General features: G+C 34.3%; 1 protein-coding gene and 1 long non-coding RNA gene across 16 annotated transcripts in view; one reads left to right on the forward strand and one right to left on the reverse strand.

Moving 5' to 3' along the window:
* The window catches only part of PPFIA2 (PTPRF interacting protein alpha 2), a 497,964-nt gene that overhangs the window by 127,239 nt on the left and 345,423 nt on the right, over positions 1 to 25,302 (reverse strand). For all 15 annotated transcript variants that reach the window (XM_054442749.2, XM_054442743.2, XM_063646523.1 and 12 more), the window contains one exon: positions 20,741 to 20,857. In XM_054442749.2, the coding sequence (XP_054298724.1) occupies positions 20,741 to 20,857 (117 nt within the window). The remainder of the gene's footprint in view (positions 1 to 20,740; positions 20,858 to 25,302) is intronic.
* Positions 1 to 25,302, forward strand: part of LOC129009579 (uncharacterized) — a 79,960-nt gene that overhangs the window by 1,910 nt on the left and 52,748 nt on the right. The window lies entirely within an intron of this gene.

Below are 25,302 nucleotides of genomic sequence, written 5' to 3' on the forward strand. Positions count from 1 at the left end.
TAAAGTCCAAAATATATAAACAACTCAAACAACTCAATAGAAAGAAAATAAATCCCCAGATTAAGAAACAGGGAAGAGACATGAATAAACATTTCCCAAAAGAAGACATACAGATGACCAGCAGATACATGAAAAAATGCTCAATACCAACAACGCATAAGGAAAATGCAAATTAAAACCAAAATGAGATATCACTTCATACCTGTTAGAACGGCTATTAGCAAAAAGCCAATAAGTGTTGGTAAGAGAATAAGAATGTGGTAAAATGGAACCCTTGTACACTACTAGTAAAAATGTAAATTAGTATAGCCACTACAGAAAAAGGTATGAGAGTTCCTCAAAAAATCAAAATTATCATATGATCCAGAAATCTCACTTCTGGGTATATAACCAAAGGAATTGAAATCAGTGTGTGGAAGAGATATCTGCACTCTCATGTTCAATGCAGAATTATTTACAATAGCCAAGAAACGGAATCAACCTAAGTGTCTATCAACGGACGAATGGATAAAAGCCAGTGTGGCATACATACACAATGAAATCCTATTCAGTTTCTAAGAAGAAGGAAATTCTATCATTTGTGACAACATGGATGAGCCTGGAGGACATTATTCTAAGTGAAATAAGCCAGGCATAGAAAGACAAATACTTCTTCACCTCGCTTATCTGTAGAATCTAAAAAAGTCAAACTCATAGAAGTTGATAGAAGAATGGTGGTTGCCAGAGGCTGGAAAAAAAGGATAGCTGTGATGAGTTAATGGGAGATGTTAGTCAAAGAGGAAAATAATTCAATTATACAGTAAGAATAATGGTCTATTACACAGCATGACAACTACAGTTAATAATAAATAATACATTGCTAGAAGAGTAGATTTTAAGTGCTCTCACCACAAAAATGATGTGAGTGATGGATATATTAACTTGATTGAATCATTCCACATTGTATACATATATCAACACATTACATTGTATCTCACAAATATGTACATTTATTATTTGTCAATTAAAAATTAAAAGGCCTGGTGTTGTGGCTCACTCTTTTAATCCCAGTGCTTTGGGAGGCTGAGGCAGGAGACTGCTTGAGGTGATGAATTTGAGACCAGCCTGGGTGACATAGCAAGGCCTCATTCTAGAAAAAAAAAAAAAAAAAAGAGTGTGGTGGCATGCACCTGTAGTGCTAGCTGCTCAAGAGGCTGAGGCAAAAGGATGGCTTGAGCCTAGGAGTTTGAGGCTGTAGTGAGCCATGATCATGCCACAGCACTCCAGAATGGGCAACAGAGCCTTACAGCCTTTAAATAAATAAATAAATAAATAAATAAATAAATAAATAAATAAATAAGAAAAGAAAAGAAAGTACGGGCTGTATGCGGTGGCTCGCTCTTGTAATCCCAGTATTTTGGGAAGCCGGGGTGGGAGGATCACTTGAGGCCAGGAGTTTGAGACCTGCCTGGGCAACATGGGGAGACTCCATCTCTAAAAAATAGAAAAATTAGCCAGGTGTTGTGGCACACACCCATAGTCCCAGCATCTAGAGAGGCAGAGGTGGGCAGGTTGCTTAAGCCCAGAAGGTCCAGGTTGTAGTGAGCCATGATGGCATTAGCGCACTCCAGCCTGGGTGAAAGAGCGGGGCTCTGACCAATAGTAATAATAATAGTAACAATAATAATAATAAATAAATAAAAGTATGCTCCTCAGCCTAGCTACGTTGGAGAAGTTTTGTAGTGAGGACAGTGCAGCAATTTGGAAGAAATAACTAAGAGAAAAAGAACATAAGTAGAAACAGAAAGTATGGACAGAAAATACAGAAAGTACAGTCATTTCTGCTCATGTTTTAAGCACTTGTTTAAAAACATGAATTTGTTTCAACATGATAGATATATTAGAAAACAATTTCAATGTAATGCAAATTTTTTTTAATATGCAATTTTGTTCCTGAGAAGCACTGGCTAAATACAGAAAACCACACCTGGCTGAAACAAGCCACATAGGAACACATAAAATGCACACATGCCCATTCCTCAAATATCTAAAACTGACCTCAATGCCCCATGTACCTCATAAATTTGCCCATCGACACCTGTGTTACAACTTTCTGATTTCAGATACCTTTCCTTCTACCACTTCACAAGAAATGAAAGCCTTTAAGTCTTCTAACACTTCCACAAGCAAACTTCAGCTCTTTCTCGGGGGAAAAAAAATACTTATCACTGTATTTGTGCAATTTCCAACTATTTAACAGGTGTAAAACTGTGCTACCATTTTATTAGCTTTTTTACTTTTATTTTAATGTGATACTGATAAAGTTTTTAGTGTTGTGTCATAAACTTCATTACCCCCTTAAGCCCTGTGTTTTTTTATTGCACAATATTGCATAGCTCATGATATTTAGGAATGCAAATGACACATAGAGCAGAATGGACTATAGAAGAATGAGAAGAACAGAAAGCATCATAAAAGCAGTGAGAAAGATAAAACACAGAGAAAGGAAATGCAGGCAAATGGCAAGAAGTACTGTAAGTCCAATAACCTAATACAATGTGAGAGTGTGGAGAAATAGCTGAGCGAATCAAAATTAAAAGAGAGGAGAAAGATAGAGACAATTGCCTTTTTAAAGTTGACTAGAGGAATTTCTCAGTGTGAGAAGGTAGAAGTTCTAATAAATCTTACACTGGTCTAGTTACTTGTAGACTGTATACAAGATTTGAAGATATTTAAAATTATGGCAAAACCCCTCTAAAATCAGTTATCATACCTCAGTTATCTCAGATTTGGAAATAACTGACTGGCAATTGGCTCCACCCTTCTTTCCTAATCCAGATCTTGGGTGCTGCCTCATGATTATAAACTAGCCTTTCTGAGTTCAGTGTACAGATAGTTGTGTACTATAGAAGTTCACAATTCCCTCCCTCTAAGAGCAATTCCCAGAGAAATGTTCAGCTCTGATCCTTCAACCAGCAACATTTCCAGCAGAAAGGGGAATAGAGACTCTAAAGGGAGATGTGATTAATGAACTGCAGTACGCACTCCAACATTCCCACATATTCGTAACAGCACTTACCCCTTTTATTAAATAGAGTTTGGCACCCAAAATACAGTAGTTCTATGTTCAGATATGGAATGATATCTTCAAAGAATTAGGTCTGTAGATTCAACTTGTATCTTAACAGATAATTTAGTAACCAACAGGGATTCCTTGGAAATAACGTTTACATACTATAAATAAAAGTACAATGCAATCATACTAAATAATTAAATTCAAAAACACTTCTTAAAAATAGAAGAAACTATTGTATTCTTGGGGTAAACAAATATAACTTGATATGTTTGTACAATGAAAACAAACATATTACTGATCTCTCCAATAAAATGAATGAATCACAAAAACATTAAGCTGAGAAATAGAAGCTATATACAAAAGAGTACATAATGTGTGATTCAATTTATTTGAAATTCTAGAAAAGATCATTCTAATCTATAATGGCAGGAAAACAGATTGGTTGTTGCCTGGACTGGGAGTTGGAATGGGGGAGGTGGGGTTGAAATCAAGGGGGCATGCGAGCACTTCTAAGGTTTATGGGGATGTTCTTTATCTTGATTTGGGTGTTTACGGAGGCACATATATTTATCAAAATTGACAGAATTGTGCACTTAAATTGTATGTTACTTGTACATTAATAAATTTGCTTAAAAACCTTGAAAAATAAATTTTTATTTTGAAAAATGTTTTATAGAATTGAAAAATCATATTTAAGATCCTAGAGCTCTAAAGAATTTTGGAGAAACTGAGACTCAGGTAATCACATAGAGGTGATCTGAATTAAAATGCAGAACTTTTATTCCCAGTTCAGTTAATTTACCCTTTACCATATTGCCTCTAATCAGAACACATAAATCAACAGGATAAAATTATACATGATGCATGGTATAGGCATGTACCAAGCAGGTACCAAGCATCCATACACCATTTTTTATATATATATATATCACTCACACACCCCCAGCCCCAGACAACCACTAACTACTTTCTGTCATACAGATTCGCTGTTCTGGACTTTTCACAGAAGTAGAGTCGCTGAACATATGTTCTTTCGTGACTAGTTTTATGCACTGAGCATGATGTTTTTGAATTTCATTCAATATTTCATATATATATATAATATTGGTAAATATTTATTCAGTGCAAATGAACGATATTTATTTTCTAATTTGAAAAATGTTTTTTTCCAATTCTGTGCACCTGCGCTCCATTAAAATCTTGTTAATGCACTTAACAAGAAAATTGCATACTTTTAAATGGGCTCAAGGTAAGAGAAATTGAATTAACTATAGATAGTAATCAGGCAATTAAAATAAAACACTTTTAAAATGTTAACTTTTTAAATTCCATTAAGCAGTAAATGTTCACTGCATAGTCTTTATGCTACTGTGTTGGGATTACCCATGAGAAGATTTTAAAATTCTCAATTTTTATTCTGTAGTGTTTATGAAACCTGTATTTGTAGAAAATATATAATCTTTTATTTATTCTCATTACTTTAAATATATTGTAGGGTGAGCTTACTGTGTGTCTTAATAATATCAGAATAAAAAGTCATATTAAAACTGTGATTTATATCTTAGAAAAAGATATTGTTTTTGTTCCAAACCACTGTTAACTTGACTTACCTTTAAAATAAATTGTGGCACTTTAATTTAAATGACAAATGGCTGTATTAAAAGTAAATACTTATTTTAAGCAGCTTTATTGGCATATAATTTACACGCCATAAAATGCACCCTTTAACCATAAAAAGTTCAGTGGAGTTTAGTATACTTACAGGGTTGTGCAACTATCAACATAAGTTAATCTCACATTTTTTCACCCTTAGTGGATATCTCATAATTATGAGCAATCACTCACACACCCCCAGCCCCAGACAACCACTAACTACTTTCTGTCATACAGATTTGCTGTTCTGGACTTTTCACAGAAGTGGAGTTGCTGAACATGCGTTCTTTCATGACTAGTTTTATGCACTGAGCATGATGTTTTTGAATTTCATTCAAGTACTGTAGCATGTTATCCATAACTCATTTCTACATTGATGAATAGTATTCAATCATGGGGATATATTACATGTTATTTATATATTCATCAGTTGAGGGACATTAACATTGTGTCCACCTTTTGGCTACTATAAATAACTGCCGTGAACTTTTGTGTATAAGTCTTTATATGGACAAATGTTTTCAGTTCTCTTCGATCGATTCCTAGAGTAGAATTGCCGGACCATATGAAAATTCTATCTTTAACATGTTGAGGAAATGTTTTCCAAAGTGGTTGCACCATTGTACATTCCTACCAGCAATGTATGAGAGTTCTAATTTTCCACATCTTCACCAAAACTTATTATTGTCTATCTTTTTATTTCATCTATTCTAGTGGGTGCAAAGTGATATTTCCTTGTGGTTTGGATTTGCATTTCCTAATAACTAATGAAGTTGGACATCTTTTCATGTACTTATTGTTCATTTGTATATCTTATTTGGAGAAATGTCTATTTAAATTATTTGCCTTCATATTAATTGATTTACATGTATTTTTATTGTTGATTTACATGAATTATTTACATATATTTTGATTCAAGTATTTTATGAAACATATGGCTTGAAAACAGCTTTTCTGTATTCTGTAGGCTATCTTTTCACTTTCTTTCATGATGGTATTCTTTGAATTTCAAATGTTTTTAATTTTAAGAAAGTCCAGTTTATCATATTTTTTTCTTTATGGCTTGGGCTGTTGGTGTCATTTCTAAAATATCAATCCCCAACAGAAGGTCATAAAGATTTTCAATTTTTTAAAGCAGTACAAGTATGTATTTGAAATTATTAATGATCAAATGCAATGAAGTCTCATGTTAAATTTTAAAATATATATTTATATTTACTCATTCATCAATATTTATTAAGCACTTACTTTGGTTTCAGGTGGAAGATAATAAGTTTTTGAATGTTTTAAAAGGTGATAATACATTTCTGACATCAAGGCAATTCTATCAAGCAAAGAAGTAATACACAAATAAGCAAGTATATGCATTGCAATAAAGTATTATCATAAAGTTTTATTTTGCTTCATATTTATGTGTGGGAGCAGAGAGCAGAGAATATCTTTGTGATATTCTTTGAGTTGGGTCTTGAAAGATGAGTTATTATATTTCAAGTAAAGGAAAGGAGGGGAGTACTTACTCGAGGAACAGAAAATAACATGAGCAAAGGGAGGGGGACATCCCTGAAGAATAATTGTAAGTCATCCTGTATGCAGAGCAGAAAACATGTGCTATAAGGAAATGGTAAAATATGAGACTTGAAAGGGAGGGCCAGCATAGATTACGGTGGCCTTTGTTTTTCCATACTGAATAGAATAAACTTTGGGTACCAGATAGAATGACAAGGCGCCATCAAAGGTGTTTTAACAGGGAAGTAACATGTAAAACTGTGGAAGTAAACTGTTACTCTCTCATCATAAACCCTGTAATTCAGATAAAGCCATTCCTATCTGTAATGGACAATTTTTGCTTGTTTGTTCAATATCCTCACAGCTAGGGTTGCCAGATGAAATATAGGATGTACAGTTAGATTTGAATTTTCAATAAACAATGAAAAACTTGAGTGTAATGATGTCACATGCAGTATTTGGGTCAAGCTTATACTAGGGTAATTGATTATGAAAAGAAAGCATTGAGCTAAAACCTGCAATACAAGCATAAATCATGCAGTTATCTGGCAGAGGAAACAGAAAGATCAAAGACAAAGCGACACAAGTAGGTTTAGGATTTTCAAGGAGACCAGTGCAGCTAGAATGGACTGGACTACATAAAGCAAGAGGGTGGGAGTGGATATAGATGGAAATATGATGTGTGTTCTTGAGATCATTTTAAGACTGGCTTTTGCTCAAGGTGATATGAAAACTATAGGAAGGTGTTGAGCACAGGAGTGACATGATTTCACTTACATTTTCAATGGATTCCTCAGTCCTCTTATAAAAGACAGGACAAAAAAAAAAGGAATTTAAGAAAATGAATTAAGAGGTGAAAGATTACGTTGGCTTAGACCAGGGTAATAGGACTAAAGGTTATAAAAGGGGTCATATTCTTTGAATGGATTGAATATGATATGTGACAAAAAGCATAGACTCAAGGATGACAGCAAGATTTGTAGTCTTCGATTAGAAAGATGGAGTTGCTATTTTTTGAGAAGAGAAAATCTGTAGGAGAAGCAGATTTGTGGTTAGGATGGGGCAAAATCATGGACTGGGTTTTGAAAACAAAGTTTGAAATGACTAATTAGATGTCAAAATAAAGGTGTCAGGCAAGCTATTGTATAAGCCCACAGTAAAGAGTAGTGAGTATATGGATGCTTTCTGCAAGCAGTTATAACATTGGATGAGATCAGATCACCTGTGGAGTGAAGTAGGGGGTCGTCAAAGATGACTAATAATGTCTTTGTAGAACTCTCTTCAATTGTTACTTTATCAGAAAGGTCTTTCACCCCTGCCATATTATATATTTACAACATATGTTTGTTGTCTTTCTCACCTACCAAAATAATATTCCTAAAATTTTTATCTCTATTAAAAGTTTAAATCTTAACTTATATATTATTGTACATTCAACTGCAATACAATTTTCCTACTTGGCTGTCAAACAGACTTTCCAAACTCAATATGTTTAAAACCTGTGTTCAGAAAGTGCTTCTGCCCCAAATATGTTTTGCCTTAATTCATCCCCAACTCAATTAGTGAGAACTTCAGTTTTTCACTTTCTCCAAAAACAGTGGAGTCATCCTTGAGTTCTCTCCTTTTCTCCCATCTTTTATACAATCTATGAGAAAAACTTGCTGGCTTTCTTTTCACGAAATATGTGAATGTGACCCACTGTCATGACCTCCACCATTGTCACCCTTGTCTGGGTCATCTACTTTCCTTTGAATTACTGTAATAATCTTGTAACTGGTTCTTTTTTTCTAACCTTGTTTCTTATTTTCATTCTTATAGCAGTCAGACTGATTCATGGTGATCCTGTTACATTGCAGTTAAGTGAATATTCCCATGATTAATGTTAATAATTATAAGAAATATAAAAAATGGCTAGGTCCCACATTACAGCATGAAATAAACATGTTAATGATTGATAGAGAAAAACATCCATCTGTCAAATTCTTAATCTGTATAGTTTGAAGAGATGAGAAGTGTGTATATTGAGTTTATTTTGTGTATATTGAGTTTATTTTTTTCTTTAGAGAAAGTCATCAAATTGAAAGCTTTCAAATGTTTTGTTGCTATTGTTGTTGTTCATCTATAAAATAAAGAATTAACACTAGAGTGAATCTTTCTTCCTGGATGAATTACCAAGTAGTCCTTTTAGATGTGTAAATATAAGTCAAGTAGGCTCCCACATCCCACGGAAGAATATTTAATAGAACCCTGACAAAAAGTGTCTCTTCTACTGTGTCTTGATATTAAGAGAGTGGAGGAGGAAGATATTTGACATAATTACCAGGAAACTTCAGGAAGGAGAGGAAAAAACAGATTGCTCCCCTTTCAATTGTGAAGTTCAATGTTTTTCTTAATTCTCAGGTAGACTGACAATTGACTAGATCACAAGGAGTACCAAGAGTCCACAAAGAGAACTTACCATGAGGGAAGTAAGAGTATGAACTTGAACTATGGTCCAACACCCAGTGGTGGTTCTGGCATGGAATCTGGAAGACCTTCCTGGCTCAGCCATCCTGATGAATTTGGGAACATGAGTATGAACCTAAACTTCAACTGGTAAAACTTGGAGAATGGAAAATTCTTCCTGAAGAATCACTTTGGTAGAGGTTGTCACTACTGCTGGTGGAACTTCCAAACTAGGCCATTTATTGGCATAGGATGGTTTAATTTGGCCTGTATGACAGTGGGTTATTGCAATGGTGCATGGATGGTGTTTGATTTTGAGGGAACACTTGTTTCAAAAGTGATACTTTGAGGGCTAACAACATGCAATAGCAGCTTTAAAAAAATTTATTCACTTGTTACTTTATCACATTTTCCAGTTATCTTTTCATGAATTGTAAACAAACAAACAACAAAAACAAACAATCAAACAAAAAAATTCCTTTTTGGTCTGATCAAGTTTTGAAAGTTTTTAGATAACTTAGACAGAACAACATTGGCCCCAAGAGGCTGGTACCAGACTTACTGTTATTTGGATTACTTGGGCTCTCATATATTTTAGATAGTCAAAAAAGAGCTCAACTTACCGGTATCCAGGTCACAAAAATTATGTATGTAAAGGATTAATGGTAGGCATAGAAATAATGAACACTAATCAAGTACAATAGAGTTTAATTTCTTTTCTGTTTTTAAAAATTTCAATTCTGTCAGAGAATCATGCATACAAAAAAAAAATCAAGTTGTTTATCCCTAGGAAAAGAAAAATAGTTCCAAAAGAATATGTGCCATCATTCTCAGCAAACTAACACAGGAACGAAAAACCAAACACCGCATGTGCTCAGTTATAAGTGGAAGTTGAACAACGAGAACACATGGACACAGGGAGGGGAACGTCACACACCGGGGCCTGTCGGGGTGTTGGGGGCAAGGGGAGGGAGAGCATTAGGACAAATACCTAACGCATGTGGGGCTTAAAACCTAGATGACAGGTTGATAGGTGCAGCAAACCACCAGGGCACATGTATGTCTATGTAACAAACATGCATATTCTGCATGTGCCCCAGAAGTTAAAGTAAAAAAAAAAAAAAATCTGTCAATGAAATCCACTACTTTTCAAAGATGAGTATATTGTATTCTGATAATACTTCTTAGCAAACTTGTAAATGAAATTTCAAACCTGATAAAAGCTATCTACAAGTTACTATGATAAGCATCACATTAATGAATAGCATTATTATTAAAGTCTACACTTTTACAAGCTTTATAAGTCTTGGACAATAATAATAAATGAAAACTGAAAAGGAAGAGAAGAGAAAATTAAATCCTCCCAATCTGTGTAATTACTTAGAAGATACCAAGAGTATAGCAAACTCTTAGAACTAATAGGTTTGCAAGTTTGCTGTAATCCATATCAGTATTGGAAAATCAATAGCATCTTTATATGCCAGTATTAATTTATTAGGAAAAACATATAAAGGAGATAATGATCACAGTAACTATAAATGCCTAGAAATAAATCTAATCATCTATAAGATCTCTATGGGAAAATTAAACACTTTTATTGAAGAACATAAAATCATACATAAATGAATGGAGACATAAGCCATATGTACACATGGTAAAACAATATACAATAGAGGTGATAACCTCCCGAAGTTAATTTATTAATTTAAGCAATTGCAGTAAAAATCTTGTTGGGGCACAGAAAACGATTCCCCCAAATATGACTTTGGCTTGTTGAGGGCTTTGAAAACTGAAAGGCCTCAGAAATAACCCTTAGAACCAAGATCTCTCTCTGACCTTCCTCTCCTCCCTTTCTCTCTCTCTCTCTCTGGAATTTCCTTATCTGACTAAAAACACTTCTTTCCACAAGGAATGTAGTTGTCTTAAGATTCCCCTCTTCAGGGATCCTGTCAGATTAATCACTAGAGAAGAGAAGAAATTGGGAGTCGTCATGCCAAGACAGATTTATCATCTGTTCTTCACAGGACAGCTCCCAGAGATTACTCAGGGGACTTAATCTGCATAATAAAACAATATTTGTTCCTGCACAGTCTTTCCCCTTACTTTCCTTTAATTTGTCAGTCCCACCCAGCTTCCAAAAAGAATCATTTGCAAAATGTCTGCCTCCTGAATCCATACATATCTCTTATGTCAAGAATATTTAAGCATCAGCCCTCTGGCCCCTCTTCCAGTCTAATACATTGTAAATGGCAGTTATGTCCATATGCATGTTAAAATAAGTTTTGTGTGCCTTTTTTCATATTAATCTGCCATCCCTCAATTCATTTTCAGCAAACCTTTGGAGGGTGGAAGAAAATTTTCTCCTTGGCCCCTACAACCTCAACAGGGTTGAAAAATGGAATTTGAAAAGTTGATATTATACTTAAGCTCTAAGAATCAAGATTTATAAAGTTAATCATTAAAACAGTGTGATATTTATTTCTTATTCTTGAACACGTATTAAGTGTTCATCATGTTCTAGGAACTATTCTAGGTACCTGAGATTCATCAGGAATAAAACAAGGATCCTAACCTTTATGGAAGTTATTCTCTAACTGGGCTGGCAGATAATACATTACAGACATTATAAATAAGTAAAGCATATAAACACATACTGTGTTATAATACATTACTATGTTAGAATATGTTATGACATTTGAACAAAGGCTGGATGGAAGTGGGAAAGTTAGCCATGTATCTGGAGGAAAGGCATTTCAGACAAAGGAAAGAGGAAGTCAAAAGTCAACAGGAGGCCACTGTGGCTGGGGTGGATTTGGAGATGAAGTCAGAAGATAAAGACAGTGAGATTTATGTAGAGCCTTGTGTAAGTGGAAAGAAGTTGCAGAATTTTGAGCAGATGATGGATGTGTTCAGATATATGTTTTAAAACATCACTCTTGTATCAAAATATCACATGAACCATATAAATATGCATAATTAGAATATATCCGTAGACATTTTTTAAAAATGAAAATGAACAGATTACTCTGATTCATGCTGTTTTAAAAATAGACTGGAGATGGCCCATGGGAGAAGCAGAAAGACCTCATAAAAGGTGATTGATTACAATAATTCAGCTGAGAGATGACAGTGGTTCAAAATAGAGTGATCAATGTAAGTGGTAGGATTCTGGATATATTTTGAAGGTAGAGTAAATCAAATTTCTTTATAGTTGGATGGGAGGTGTGAGACATAGGGAGGATGTGAGAGTAATTCCAAATTCTTTAGCTTGAGCAACTGGAAAGGCAAAGTTTTCATCATGTAAACTGGAGATGATGGATCAAATTTTGTAAGGGGGGATATCAAATAGGTAAGTTTTTGATATTTTAAGTGTGCAATGTCTTTTAGATATACAAGTGGAGATGTTCAATTGTGGCTGGATATATGCGTTTGGTTGTAGGGTCTGAACTAGAGGTAAAGATTCATAAATTATTAGCATATGAATAGGATGAGATTGATTGGAATCATGGAGAGAGTGTAGGTAGAGAACATGTGGAGGGCTGAGCCCTGGGGTGAAGAAAGAAAGAGAAGAAGAGAAGAAACTGGGAGTTGTCATGCCAAGACAAACTTATCATCTGTTCTTCAGAGGACAGATGCTCCAACATTAAGAAGTCAGAGGGAGGAAAATAGATGGAGATGTAGCCACTGGTAAGTAAGAGGAAAACAACGTAGTTTCCTGTAATGCAAGTGAAGAAAGTATATGAAGGAAGAAAACTATTAACTACGTCATATACTGCTGAGACATCAACTATAGCAAGGCCTGAGAATTGGCCTTGTATTTAGCAATAAAAATTTAGTGATGACTATAGCAGGAGTGGCTTCTGTGCTATGGTGGGGCAAAACCTTATTGAAGTAGGTTTGTAAAGGAATTTAAAATGTGGGGCCAAAAGATAATTTTTTTAAGTTAGGGAAACTTTGTATATTATAAGAATACAGTAGACCATGGGTGCCCACACTCCAGGCCATGGACATGTACTGGTCTGTGGCCTGTTTGGGACCAGACTTCTCAGTAGGAGGTAAATGGGTGAGCAAAGCTTGATCTGTATCTACAACCGCTCCCTATCGCTTGCATTACCATCTGAGCTCTACTTTCTGTAAGATCAGTGGCAGCATTAGGTTCACAAAGGACTGTGAACCCTATTGTGAACTGTCCATGTGAGGGATCTAGGTTGTGCACTCCTTATGAGGATCTAATGCCTGATTATCTGTCACTGTCAGATGGGATCATCTAGTTGCAGGAAAACAAGCTCAGAGCTCCCACTGATTCTACATTATGTTGAGTTGTATAACTATTTCATTATATATTTCAATGTAATAATTTAAATACAGTGCAAAATAAATGTAATGTGCTTGAGTAATCCTGAAACCATCCCCAACCACACCCCTAGTTGGTGGAAAAATTGTCTTCCACAAAACTGGTTCCTGTTGCCAAAAACTTTGGGGACCATTGGAGTAGACAAAGAAAAGAAAATGATGGCAAAGGAAAGAGCAGTAAATTTTGCTGGGGAAATATACTTGATTAAATGTTTGCTGAAGACATTACACACGGTGTAACAAAGTTTTCTTTGACTAGGCTTTTTTGAAATTTTTGTAAGCCTCATGCTCAGTCTAATAAACTCTTCCCTCCTCTTAGAAACATGGACAGGTTTAAGACTTTGCTCAAAGTAAATAATCTTATATTTTTAAATCCATAAAATCAGGTAGTTTTTATGCTGCCTTTTCCCTCCATAGTTCACATTTATTCTTTACTTACTTGTTACCTGTTTATCTCTGATCCCCCTGTTCATGAGCTACATTGCTTTGAGCAATTGATCCTTGCTCTGCAAACCTCACAGGGTTGTTGTTACAGAGATCAAATAAAACAACTCACGTAAAGGACTTTATACTGGTTACTTATCTCATTCTTAAAGACCCGTGGCCCCTTTGTTAATGAGTTTTCAAGACAAGTTTGAAAAATAATTTGGCTAACTTTAAAGGTTAAGCACGAGCATTCCTTAATTCCATATTAAGGCATATCCTGTAGAATTCTCATTCTGGCATACTCTATTTCCCTGTGGGTAAAGAGTGTCTCTGGAAACACTACATACTGTGTTTCTTTCTTGACGCTCGACAATATTAAGAGTTAAAATATAAATACTGTAGTACTTATACCAGTTAAAAATTGTACACAATATTTCCTAATCTACTTCTCCTGGGAATTTCATTTGTTAGGTGAGTGGGTCCCATCAAACACCCACTAAATTTCTGGGGAGCTTGTATTTCATGAGAAATGATGAAATAGATAAATTCTACCAAAGTGAAAAAATACAATTAGGTCAATTGAGGAACTTCTGAATGAAAAACTTAAAAATTCTCCTAGCCTTGCTTAACAGATCACACAAAACAAAACAGAGGAAAAATAACTTATTCGTGTGTCCATCACCAAAAGACAACAGATTCCTTGGCACGAAATGAACACTCCAATTATGTTAATAAGATAAAGGTAAATGAACAAATTTCCAGTCAGTCAGTCTTTCAAAGTCTTTGGAAATATCCTTCTTCACAAAAAAAAAAAAAAAAAAATTCTGCGTCCCTCAAATCCTAGCTAATATAAATGATACTTCTTATTGAAGACAGCAGAGTCGATTTCACTTCATCTTTCGATCTAATAAGGTCTCAGTTAACACACAATAACCCAGTCACTGCACCCAGAGCAATTTGTTTTGAACCTAATGAGTTTCCACATAGCATTAGAAGACTTTTATTTTTGCCATTGCATATAGAAGATTCCAGACCTTTCATTATGTGCTTCCTCTCCAACTCAGCTTCTAGAAAATTGATACAACTTCACGCATATATGGGTAAGCCACGGAGGATCCTAACCCTACTCTTTTGGTCTCTTTTCTAGCCAATCATTGGACCTCTGGGCCAGTCCAGCCCATGTATATCTTTAGACCTGCTCTTTCCAAGTTCGCAAATTCATAAACTCCATTCAGTTTGGGGTTTCACTGCTTGACAATTCAATTGAAGAATAAAGGAGAAACATTCAAGTTGTTATGTTTTGTAAGGAATTAGAATACAAAATATGGGATCGATACGCAGAAGAAAATATTCTGTGAGTGCAATCCATTTGTAAATAAGCCCAATTATAACTATTTTTGAGAGAGGGAATCAATAATGCATAAAATGAGCTAAAGTTGACAAGACTGAATCTTTGAAAGAATGGTTGTTGGCAGTAGTTAACATGTATTGATGAACACATAAAAATGAACAAAATATAGTCAATATATTGAAGACATGCCTGTGGATGATGACTTTTAGTTAGAACTTACTGAGAATGATTAAAGGAATGGCATTTTTGATAAATGATGTTTATTGGTATTTTAAAATAAGATGAGATATTGATAAGCCAAACTTTTAACTGGACAGCTGACAGGTTTGCATGAGAGTGTGCAAATCTTCACACTATGATATCTCAATATTTCACAATAGCATGATGGAATGAAATCCTTTGTCTTCACTGAGGATCACATTGCTCGTACAGCTTGTTCTAAGTACCTATTTTTGTCATTGGTTGTTCATTCTAAAACAGCATTGTATTGCTAAAAGTCCACAAAACCCTTAATTTTGATAAAGGCATGTCCCATATTCCATTTTTATCACTTTGGCTCAATATTCTTCATGAACAATAGTTCTATAATGAAAATACTAGATAATTATTTATTAAATTTACTGATCTGAGGATTACTCTTGCCACTGATTCTTCATTTTGCTTTATGTACGTTTTTGTCCATAATTCTTCTATCTGACAAGAACTAAAGAACTGAAAACATGCAAACAAAAATCTATTTCTGATTTTACATTTATTCAGCTTTCACATTTTCATATTACTGTTGCTTAAATTACTATGTTGCATTTTATTTAGAGAACAGTCACGAATAAATGTCAGATTCAAAGAGGAGAGAAGAATAAGAGCAACAACTTAAAAAAGGAAGCTTTAACTTAGTTCACTTAGTAATTAAGCTCAAAGTGGGAATGATAAGCAAACAGGCCTGGGAGGCAAGAAGAGGCCAGCCAGCTTGGGAAGAACCTCATGTGACATGCCAAGGATGTGCCTCATTTGTTGTATGGTCATTGAAGGATCAGTCAACTCCACCCTTCGATCTCTGAAGAACTAGTGTCTCAGTCACTAATACATGACACGTATAAAAATTCACTGCATATAGTTAAGTGTGACTACTGTTTTGTGCAAGTTTTTTCATATTGTTGACTCCTGGTACTTATTCAGGCCTCAGTTCAAATCCCACCATCTTAAAAAGATCTCCTTCTTTAATGTCTTCACCATTCACCTTGTACGGGTCCCTTGATCATATCTATGCCCTTTTACACTGTGTATATTTGTTTATTGCCTGTACCCTCAACTGTCTTATTCATCATTATATTCCTACCACCTAGAATAGGGCCCATTTCTTAGCACCTTTAATAAGGTTGCCACTAAATATTTATTTGATTGAAAACATAGTATTAATAAATAGAATAAGCATTTATCGCTTGTATAAAATATGCCTAACATGATGTAATTCATTGAATATAGTGTTTCTATTCTTACAACTCTGTAAGTTGGCAAGACTATTTTATCTGAAACTCAGAGTCAGGGGTGTTAAAGGGTAAGGTTCATACAGCTGGTAGTTGGCAGAGATGGGAACTTCAAACAAATCGCTATTCCACATTGCCTCTCTGACACCCCTCGACGAGGATTAATTAACCTTGTTTTTAAACTCTAATATTATTTTTGATACCACAATACTTATCATGTTTTATGATATTAATTTGGGCATGTTTATTTCTCATTGTAGATTCTTACCAAATTTATTACAGACTATATCTTCTGAAACTCTAACATATCTAATATTCTACTGATTCACATCACTTAGCAAATATTTGCAGCTGAAAAAATAATTAGAAGCACAGATTATACAAGTAATGAGCATTATTATCTCCTTTACAAGAGTGGCATGTTTACTTTTTAAAATTCACCAATTAACTTCCATCTAGAAAGAAATAGGAAAAAGTTATTAGAGCCTGGTTCTGAAAAGGTGGAATTTAGTGTTCTGAAAATTTGTATTATCCTGTGAATATTTATATTCTTCTCAAACAATCAGTTAAATTTAAGACCACACAGAAATATTTAAACTCGTTTCAGTTAAGTGTATTTTTTCTTTTTATTTTTTTCTTTTAAAAAGGCTGATAATAATTACCAGACTTTTCCATGAATAATAAGGCCTATTTCAGGCTGTGTTTTTATGAGACTATTTTTGTCAACTATTTTGTCAACAGAGTTCTCAATCCACTGACATAAAACATCTTCTTTGGGCTAATCACCCACCCTGACTGTGTAATTTAAGCAAATTAACTGCCCTAAACAAAGGGTAATCCTTCCAACTAGGATTTAGAAGTCACTTTCTTAGTTCTATTAGTATCTAATAATAGTTTTACATTTTTGTCCTGATCAACCACTTTTCAATTTACACACTAACACTACAGTCATCATTGATAATCTGCCAAAATAATAATTTCTTTTCTTTTGTTTGAATATACCTTTTAAAAGTTCTCAATAAAATAAAAATAAGTATTAGGCTTTAAATTACAATCCTTTGACAACTTGTTTTATGGCATTAATATATCTTGAATAATCATATCATGGAGGATGATTTTGATAAGAAAAATGCTCTATAATATTATATGTGTGTAACTTGGGAGTATTTATATAAGGACAATGAAAATAATAATCAGGATACTGTTTTATGTTTTATCAAGAAATGTCAGGTAAAAAAATGTGGTATAGCTGAGCACGATGGCTCACACCTGTAATTCCAGCACTTTGGGAGGCCGAGGTGGGCAGATTGCTTGATCTCAGGAGTTCAAGACCAGCCTGGACAACATGGTGAAACTCTGTCTCTACAAAAAATACCAAAATTAGCCGGGCATGGTGGCTTGCGCCAGTAGTCTTAGCTACTTGGAACATTGAGATGGGAGGATTGCTTGAGCCCAGGAGAAGGAGGTTGCAGGGAGCCAAGTTCATGCCACTGCACTACAGCCTGGACTGTCTCAAAAATATGTAAATAAAAATAAATTTTAAAATGTGGCATAAATAAAACTTCTTATTACAACACTTTATTGGAACATCCTGAGAAATCAATCACAGGATTAATATAAATTGAAACATGTTTACATATTTTTAAATTTAGACTAAATATATATGACATATTGTACGTATTTTAGGTTTATACCAAAAGATATGGGCATGATATTATACATGATAATAATATATAATTATTCTAAAGCATTTAGAAATCACTGTTTTGGAAATTCAAGGAAGCTGAAAAAAGGAAATGAATACCAGTAATCATAATGTTTAAAAACCTTTAGTTACAGCAACACAAGAAGTGAATGACTTAGCATTGGCACACAATTTCTTTTCTCCACTGGCTGAAATGCCTTCACTAAGAACTGGAAGTCAAAAAAAGTTAAAGACAATTGCTTTGGGTCACCAATGACTCAAAATCCTCCATATGTGCACTTATATCTGTGAAGATCAATAGAGACAAATATAGATTATGCATAAATCCTCATCCTAATTCTGTAACCAGTTCCTGAAAAATAATCTGTCATAAACTGTCTTACATCCTCTAATGTCTGCATATTCAAATATTTAGTGGTTGTATTGTTAGAGTAGGTAGTTAGGCAACCAATAGGTGATGGTCAGGTGGTTGTTAAACTTTCTCTGTAAAACAATTATTGGTTGCTGCCAGTGCCAGGGAAGACAGACTCTAATAAATAGAAAACATCTGAATCTGGTGATCAGCAGTTTCCAGATAAGATTTCAGGAGCTGGGCAAGTGGACTCAAGCATGTGCACTGAGAAGCAAAATGGCGGCATTTAACTGGTATAAGAATAGAACATTCCTCTAGGAACACTCAACTGGTAAGGGAAAAATGCCTCCAGTGAGCATGTATACGACTTCAGTAAACATGCTGTGCATGCGGCCCCTCCCAAGTGCTGACAAGCCACCATGCATGCAGACAGCCCACCCCAAAGGAAGAATCAGGGGAGAAGTACCACAACTCCAGAAGCACGCCAGTGTATAAAACCCCAATTCAGAGGTCAAATTGCACACTTGAATCTCTCAAGTTGCCCATTTGGCTCTTTTCCAGCTGTACTTTATCTTCTTTTGTTCCTGCTTTAAAACTTTCCTGCCCTGAAACTTGCCTTGGTCTCTCCCTTTGCCTCATGCCCCACAGTCAATTTCTTTCTTCTGAGAAAGCATAAATAGAGGTTGCTGCAGACCTGTATGGATTTGCTGCTGCTAACAATACCTTGATGAAAAAATATTTGAAAAAAATATATATGTATGAGCATTCCCTGCCCTCCTCCTCCATAAGATGAACACTTTAAGTATGAAATAATCTGTTATGGGATAAAAAAAAATCTGAAGTTGTTCATGTCTGACAAAGGTATATTTCTTCATTTCTGGACTAGATTAGCATAAATACAGCATTATTATAGAAAACAATAATTTGTAGCCTTCTATGAAAAAGACTAAATGACCATAAAATCCATTTTTATAACCAGCCAATTGTGATTCTATAATTCTCTAAGGAGAGGTATACTACTAATGACATAATTAAAATGAAAGAGCAATATCAAATTACATGTTGGTTTCCTAAAATGAGTGCTGAGTGAAAATGCCTTATTAAAGAGCTCGGTGGTATATCTACTGAAGCAGTATCAGTTTATTTAGTTGAAGGAAAGATAAATAATGTTATTCTAATCTCAGATACAGCTGATGAAATACGTCAAATTGTAGTTTATGTTTTATATTTAGCTTAAGATTTCTATAAAATACATGGATAAAGGCTAAATTCGTGGTCTTATATGAAGATCTGTTCATTTGTCAGCCACCAGAATTGAAGCTTCTTTCTGGAAATTCATCTGATTTGCCTACTTTATTTTGCTTTTCTACTTGAAGGAAGAAACATAAGAAGTCCCTCTATTTTTTCTAACCACATGAGTGAGGAAATGCTAAACTTAATTTATAGTAAGAATTCTAGTGCTATTTATTGTTTTGTCCAGTCACTTGCTTCTTAATCGCTAGGTTTTAGAAACTCTTGACATTTTCAATTACAGCAATTTAGCTAGCTGATTCATGTGGTCTTCATTTAGGAGCTTAAGAATCCAAAGATATAACTTGTTACAGGCAAATGATTCTCCTGAGTTTCCAACACAGGATGTGTGAATGCCTCTATGTAATTTTCATCTGATTCTAGACCTACCAATAACTTACCTTCTTCCTCTTCTGTTGGAAAGAAGTGGTCCAGCACAGAAACCTTTTGTCTTTTGCTAGTGGAGCAACAGAGCGCTAGTTTCTTTTGTGTGGGACTAAACTTCACCCAAAAGGAGAATCATTCCATTATAAAAAATGTAAAAGTCCCATGACTTTACATATCATTTTATGTTATCTCTCATTAACAAGAGTACTGCTGAGGCCTCAAACAATGCAAGAAAAATACTAATCAAATAAAAGATTACCAACAATTTTTGCAGTCATAAACAACAAATAAATTACCAATTGTATATTATATCAGTTACAATTCAAAAGTGTTGTTTTGCACTTAAAATAGTCCTGCCTATATAATGTACAGATAGATACATATGCCATATATACACACACAATGTGTGTATATGTACTTTAAATTATATTCTTTATACATATTATGAATTCAATTCTATATAATTGAAATACTTTTAAGAGAATCAATTAAGAGCAGGTAAAAAATTCAAATATGTGTATATGCATACACACAACATACACACATATGTATTATATTTAAGAGAATCAAAATAAGAACAAAAAATGAGAAAGGAAATCATCATAAACCTTGAACCTTTGACCAAAGAATCAACAAATACTAAAAGAATGTTCATTATGTGGTTTTTATATTTCCTGACAAATGCTATAAGAAGTAAACATTTCCATGTAAGAGCATGTGGGGTGTGTCATACCTTCTCATGGACTTTCTGTCCAGGTTCCATCCCTTCAAGATGTTCTGACTCTGTGGATCCCTCACTTGATGCCATTTTTCTTTGTATATGAACATTTTGTTCACGCAAGGCAACAATCTGCAAAATAAAAGCACTATGCCTTTAAAGTCTAAATAGAGGACAAAATATAAAAAGAAAATGAATTTACTTCAATGTGATTAAGAACTAACGAACACAAACAAATAACCAGAAAGTGAACATTACATTTTACTGAATTATTATTCAAAATATATGTTTAAATGTAGGTCACCATTTTGAATAATATTTACAAAAATTCATAATATCTCTACTAAGAAGAGGTTAAAGCACTGTAAAATTTACCTAAGAAAATATTTTCTAGTTGGAAATGTATCTAAAATCAATGATATATTTGTATTCACGTGATGTTAATTCAGAAATTATTTTTTAAATTAATTTGTAGGATGTAATAAAAATGTTTCTTTGGTCTGTATTTTTAAAGTATACAAGAAACATAAATTAAAAGATTGAAGGTTAAACACTAATTATGAGCATAGCAATTTCGCCTACACTGATAGCCCATCTGCAATTTAATATAAGCAGATACCTAGCTGAACTTAAAAAAAAAATTTGTAATGCTGTCATGAGCATGTATTAAATTTGTCTTATTATTATAATTTTAATGTCCATTATTTTACCAAATTTAGTTAATTTGCAAACACAAATTAAGAAAGCAGTTATTCTTGCAAACCTTCAACTCAATTTTAATGACATTGATTTTAATTATTTCAATTAAAAAACAAATTCTCGAGTACTTATAGCATAAGTGATCCTAGTAATAGAGTGAAAAATAGTATTTCAGTCTTTTTAAAATGATGTTTTAAAATACATTTGCTATATATATATATATATATAACTTTGAAAATATTTTACATTATATTAATGCTATAACTTATTTATTCCATGGCATATTTTATTGTATTATCAACTCAGATATTAGTCAATATTAGTTCTGGGAGAAATAAATGTACATAGTATTTAATGCACAATAAGATCTGAATAATATTAAACTTACATGTGGAAATTACAAGACCAACATGTCACAAGACGAATAATCATTAACTGAAAAAAACACGATATCAAGGGGTTGGGTGTTTGCCCTGCTACCTGACACTATTTCAATGCCATATTACCACCATGTGTCCATGACATCAGTTGATCTAGCTATATGATCTCTGGTATTTGAGCATTTGGTACATCCTTCTCTAGGTATATGTTCTTCTCTCTCATATAACTGTAAACACCAAATAATTGGCTCCCTCACGCTTACTCTTGTTCATCTACAATCTGTTATCCACAAAGCAGCCAGGTACATCTTTCAAACTTAAATTAGATTGTGTAACCCCTCAGCTTTCTAAAAAAACTAATGTTTGGCCCAGCGCGGCAGCTCACGCCTGTAATCTCAGCACTTTGGGAGGCCAAGGTGGCCAGATGACTTGAGATCAGGAGTTCATGACCAGCCTGGCCAACTGGTGAAACCTGTCTCTACTAAAAATATAAAAATTAGCCGGGCGTGATGGTGGGCGCCTGTAATCCCAGCTACTCAGGAGGCTGAGCCAGGAGAATCCCTTGAACCTGGGAGGCGGAGATCGCAGTGAGCTGAGCTTGCACCACTGCACTCCAGCCTGGGCGACAGAGCGAGACTCTGTCTTAAAACAAAATAAAATACTTTAAAATTTTGTTTAAAAAACCTAATGTTTTCCCAGCTTATTTAGCCAAAATTTAAACTTCTTAACAAGGTCTATACTGTCCTACTTGAGCCCTTTGCTTCAGCAACACTGGCCTCCTTTCTATTCCTCAAACATACCTGTCTCTTTCTTACACAGAACTGAGGAATTTGATGATCTTCCTGTCTAAAACATTCTTCCTCAGCTATCACAGGGGACACAATCCCAGCTTTAAAAACAGCTGAGATACAACTCCTCAGAGTGAATGTGTGTTGTCATCAAACACTTTTTACAATATATCCCTATTTATTTTTGTGCATGTAGCACTCATTAAAGTTTATTATTCCATTTCTCCACTTCCTCATTTGCTTATTATTTAGCTAACACAAGTCCTAATAATATCTCCTGAGAAAATAATTTTCAAAAGTACGCTTCACTGAAAACAGCATTTTCATATGAAGTAGCACATCAAATTATTATGTGCAGGGTATTCACTAAAAATGTATTGAATTAAATAATACATAGATATGGGAAAACAAAGAATCTAAACCTAATTAATTCAAAAAATAACACAAGATAAAGATTTGGAGTGTACACAAAACTTCAGAAACATTCATTTCACATTATTCAACATGGAAATAGATTACATCAAAGGAATGACAAGAAGAATAAAATAGCTCCTAGATATATCATTTTTATATTACACTCTTAACTTGTTGCTTTTTGCATAAATATTATGTTACAATTGATACATAATGAGATTTTCTGAATTATAAATTTTAAAATATTCAGGTATAATTTGTTGACATTCCACTAAGAAAACACCTATGACTAACAGAAATGCTAATACAAAGTACCAGGCCATTTAAAAATTATATGCTTTGTTCTATTATTAATCTACTCAGAAGTGAAGGGAGACATTTAAAAAATATTTAAAGAACAAATTTAACTCTCAGCTTACAGATTAGCTTACATTTGTTTAATAAACAGATGACTTTCAATTATGTCCTGGTGCCTGAAATAAAGCAGGCCATCTATAAAAGTTTATTGAATGAATCAGTGAAAAGATGAATTAATGTCCCCATTAAAAATAGTCTAAAAATCAAATTCATTAAGAAAAAAAGTACAAATGTAATTGAGCCACTATGATTTTTAAAATTCTAAACTTCAAGTTTGCTACAGTGTATATATGACAATTAGTTCCAAAAATGACATAATTTTCAACCACTAACATGCAAACTTTGTTTTGTAAAAATGAATCAAGTCTAAAAATGTTGGCTCTTGATACAGAAGAACAAATGTGACATATTCTATATTCTCTACCACTGTAATATGCTATTTTCTCCAATAACAAATTATCCCGGGTAGTTATGAAACCAAAGCTTCAGCACCTGATTTAATTGTGGGTGTTAATAAGTGGACTATTTTTGACACTGGGGAAAGGGGGAAAGTTAGTAGTTCTCTTTTAAAAATTCCCCTTTGGGTGTTAAGCATTTTCTTCAATCTGTTTTAAAGAGTGGAGAGGTCACCAATAAATGACTGGAGCCTAAGGTAGCACAGACTTCTTTAGGAAATTCTCTTAGCTGGTTTGAGAAGTGAACACAAGAGATGGCTAGGGAACCAGCTTGGGACAATAAATAGAATGAAAAGAAGCTAATGGTCTCAAAATATTCTCTAGGCTCTCACTGAAAGGGAATGTTGTCAGAGGAAGGGCCCAAGCAAATTGCCTACAAGAAAACTAACGTAGGTCTGGATGCCTCACCGCTAAACAACATGGACTACTTGCTATGGTTTAAATGTTCCCTCCAAAACTTTTGTTGAAATGTAATTGTCTTTGTAATGGTATTAAGAGGTGGGACCTTTAACAGGTTTTTAGGGCATGAGGGCTTTGCTCTCATAAATGGATTAAGGCTGTTATCTCTGGAGTGGGTTATTTATCACTGGAGTGGGTTCCGGATAAAAGGATGGAGTTTGCCCCTCATCCTCTCTCTGTATCATCTCACATGCTTTTATACCCTTCCATCCTTCTACTATGGGATAAGGCATCATAAAAACTCATGCCAGATGCCAGTGTCATGCCTTGGACTTCCCAGCCTCCAGAACTTTCAGAAATAAATTTATTTTCTTTAAAAATCATCCAGTCTGTGATATTCTGTTATAGCAACACAAAACAGACTAAGACACTACTCTAAATATGATTACATGTTGAGTAGGAGGAACCACTTATGTACAAGTCCTGTTGTTTACCCAGTTCTTATATAACTGTACTGAAAAACCCACTATGTACAAGCACTGTGCTAAACTATTTTTATCTGCTAAGGGGGTATGATTCATATTTAACAAATGATCAGATTAAGATAAAGAAAGATTAATGGGGAGAACTGCTATGCTTTGAATATATGCCCTTCTCCAACCCCCAACATTTGTATGTTGAAACCTAGGGCTCAATGTGATAGTTTTGAGAGGTAAGGTCTTTAGGAGATGATAAATGGAATTAGTACCAATATAAAAGGCCTCAAGAGTACTAGCTAATTAAGCCTTTTGCCAGCCACCTTCTGCCATGTGAGGATGCGTTGTTCAGGGTGCCATAATGGAAGTAGAAGGCAGTCCTTCCAAATCTGCTGATGCCTTGATGTCGGACTTTCCTGTCTCCACAACTGTGATACATATATTTCTATTGCTTATAAATTATGCAGTCTCAGATATTTTGTCACAGCAGCACAAATGGACTAAGAAGTAAGAGTCAAATAAAACTTAACTCCATATCCTTATACTTCCTAATTTGTAACATTGGCTCAAATGGCTCCGCTTTTATATTTGGGGTCTACTAAATCAGAA

This window comes from Pongo pygmaeus, chromosome 10 (assembly GCF_028885625.2).
Source record: "Pongo pygmaeus isolate AG05252 chromosome 10, NHGRI_mPonPyg2-v2.0_pri, whole genome shotgun sequence".
Lineage (NCBI taxonomy): Eukaryota > Metazoa > Chordata > Mammalia > Primates > Hominidae > Pongo > Pongo pygmaeus.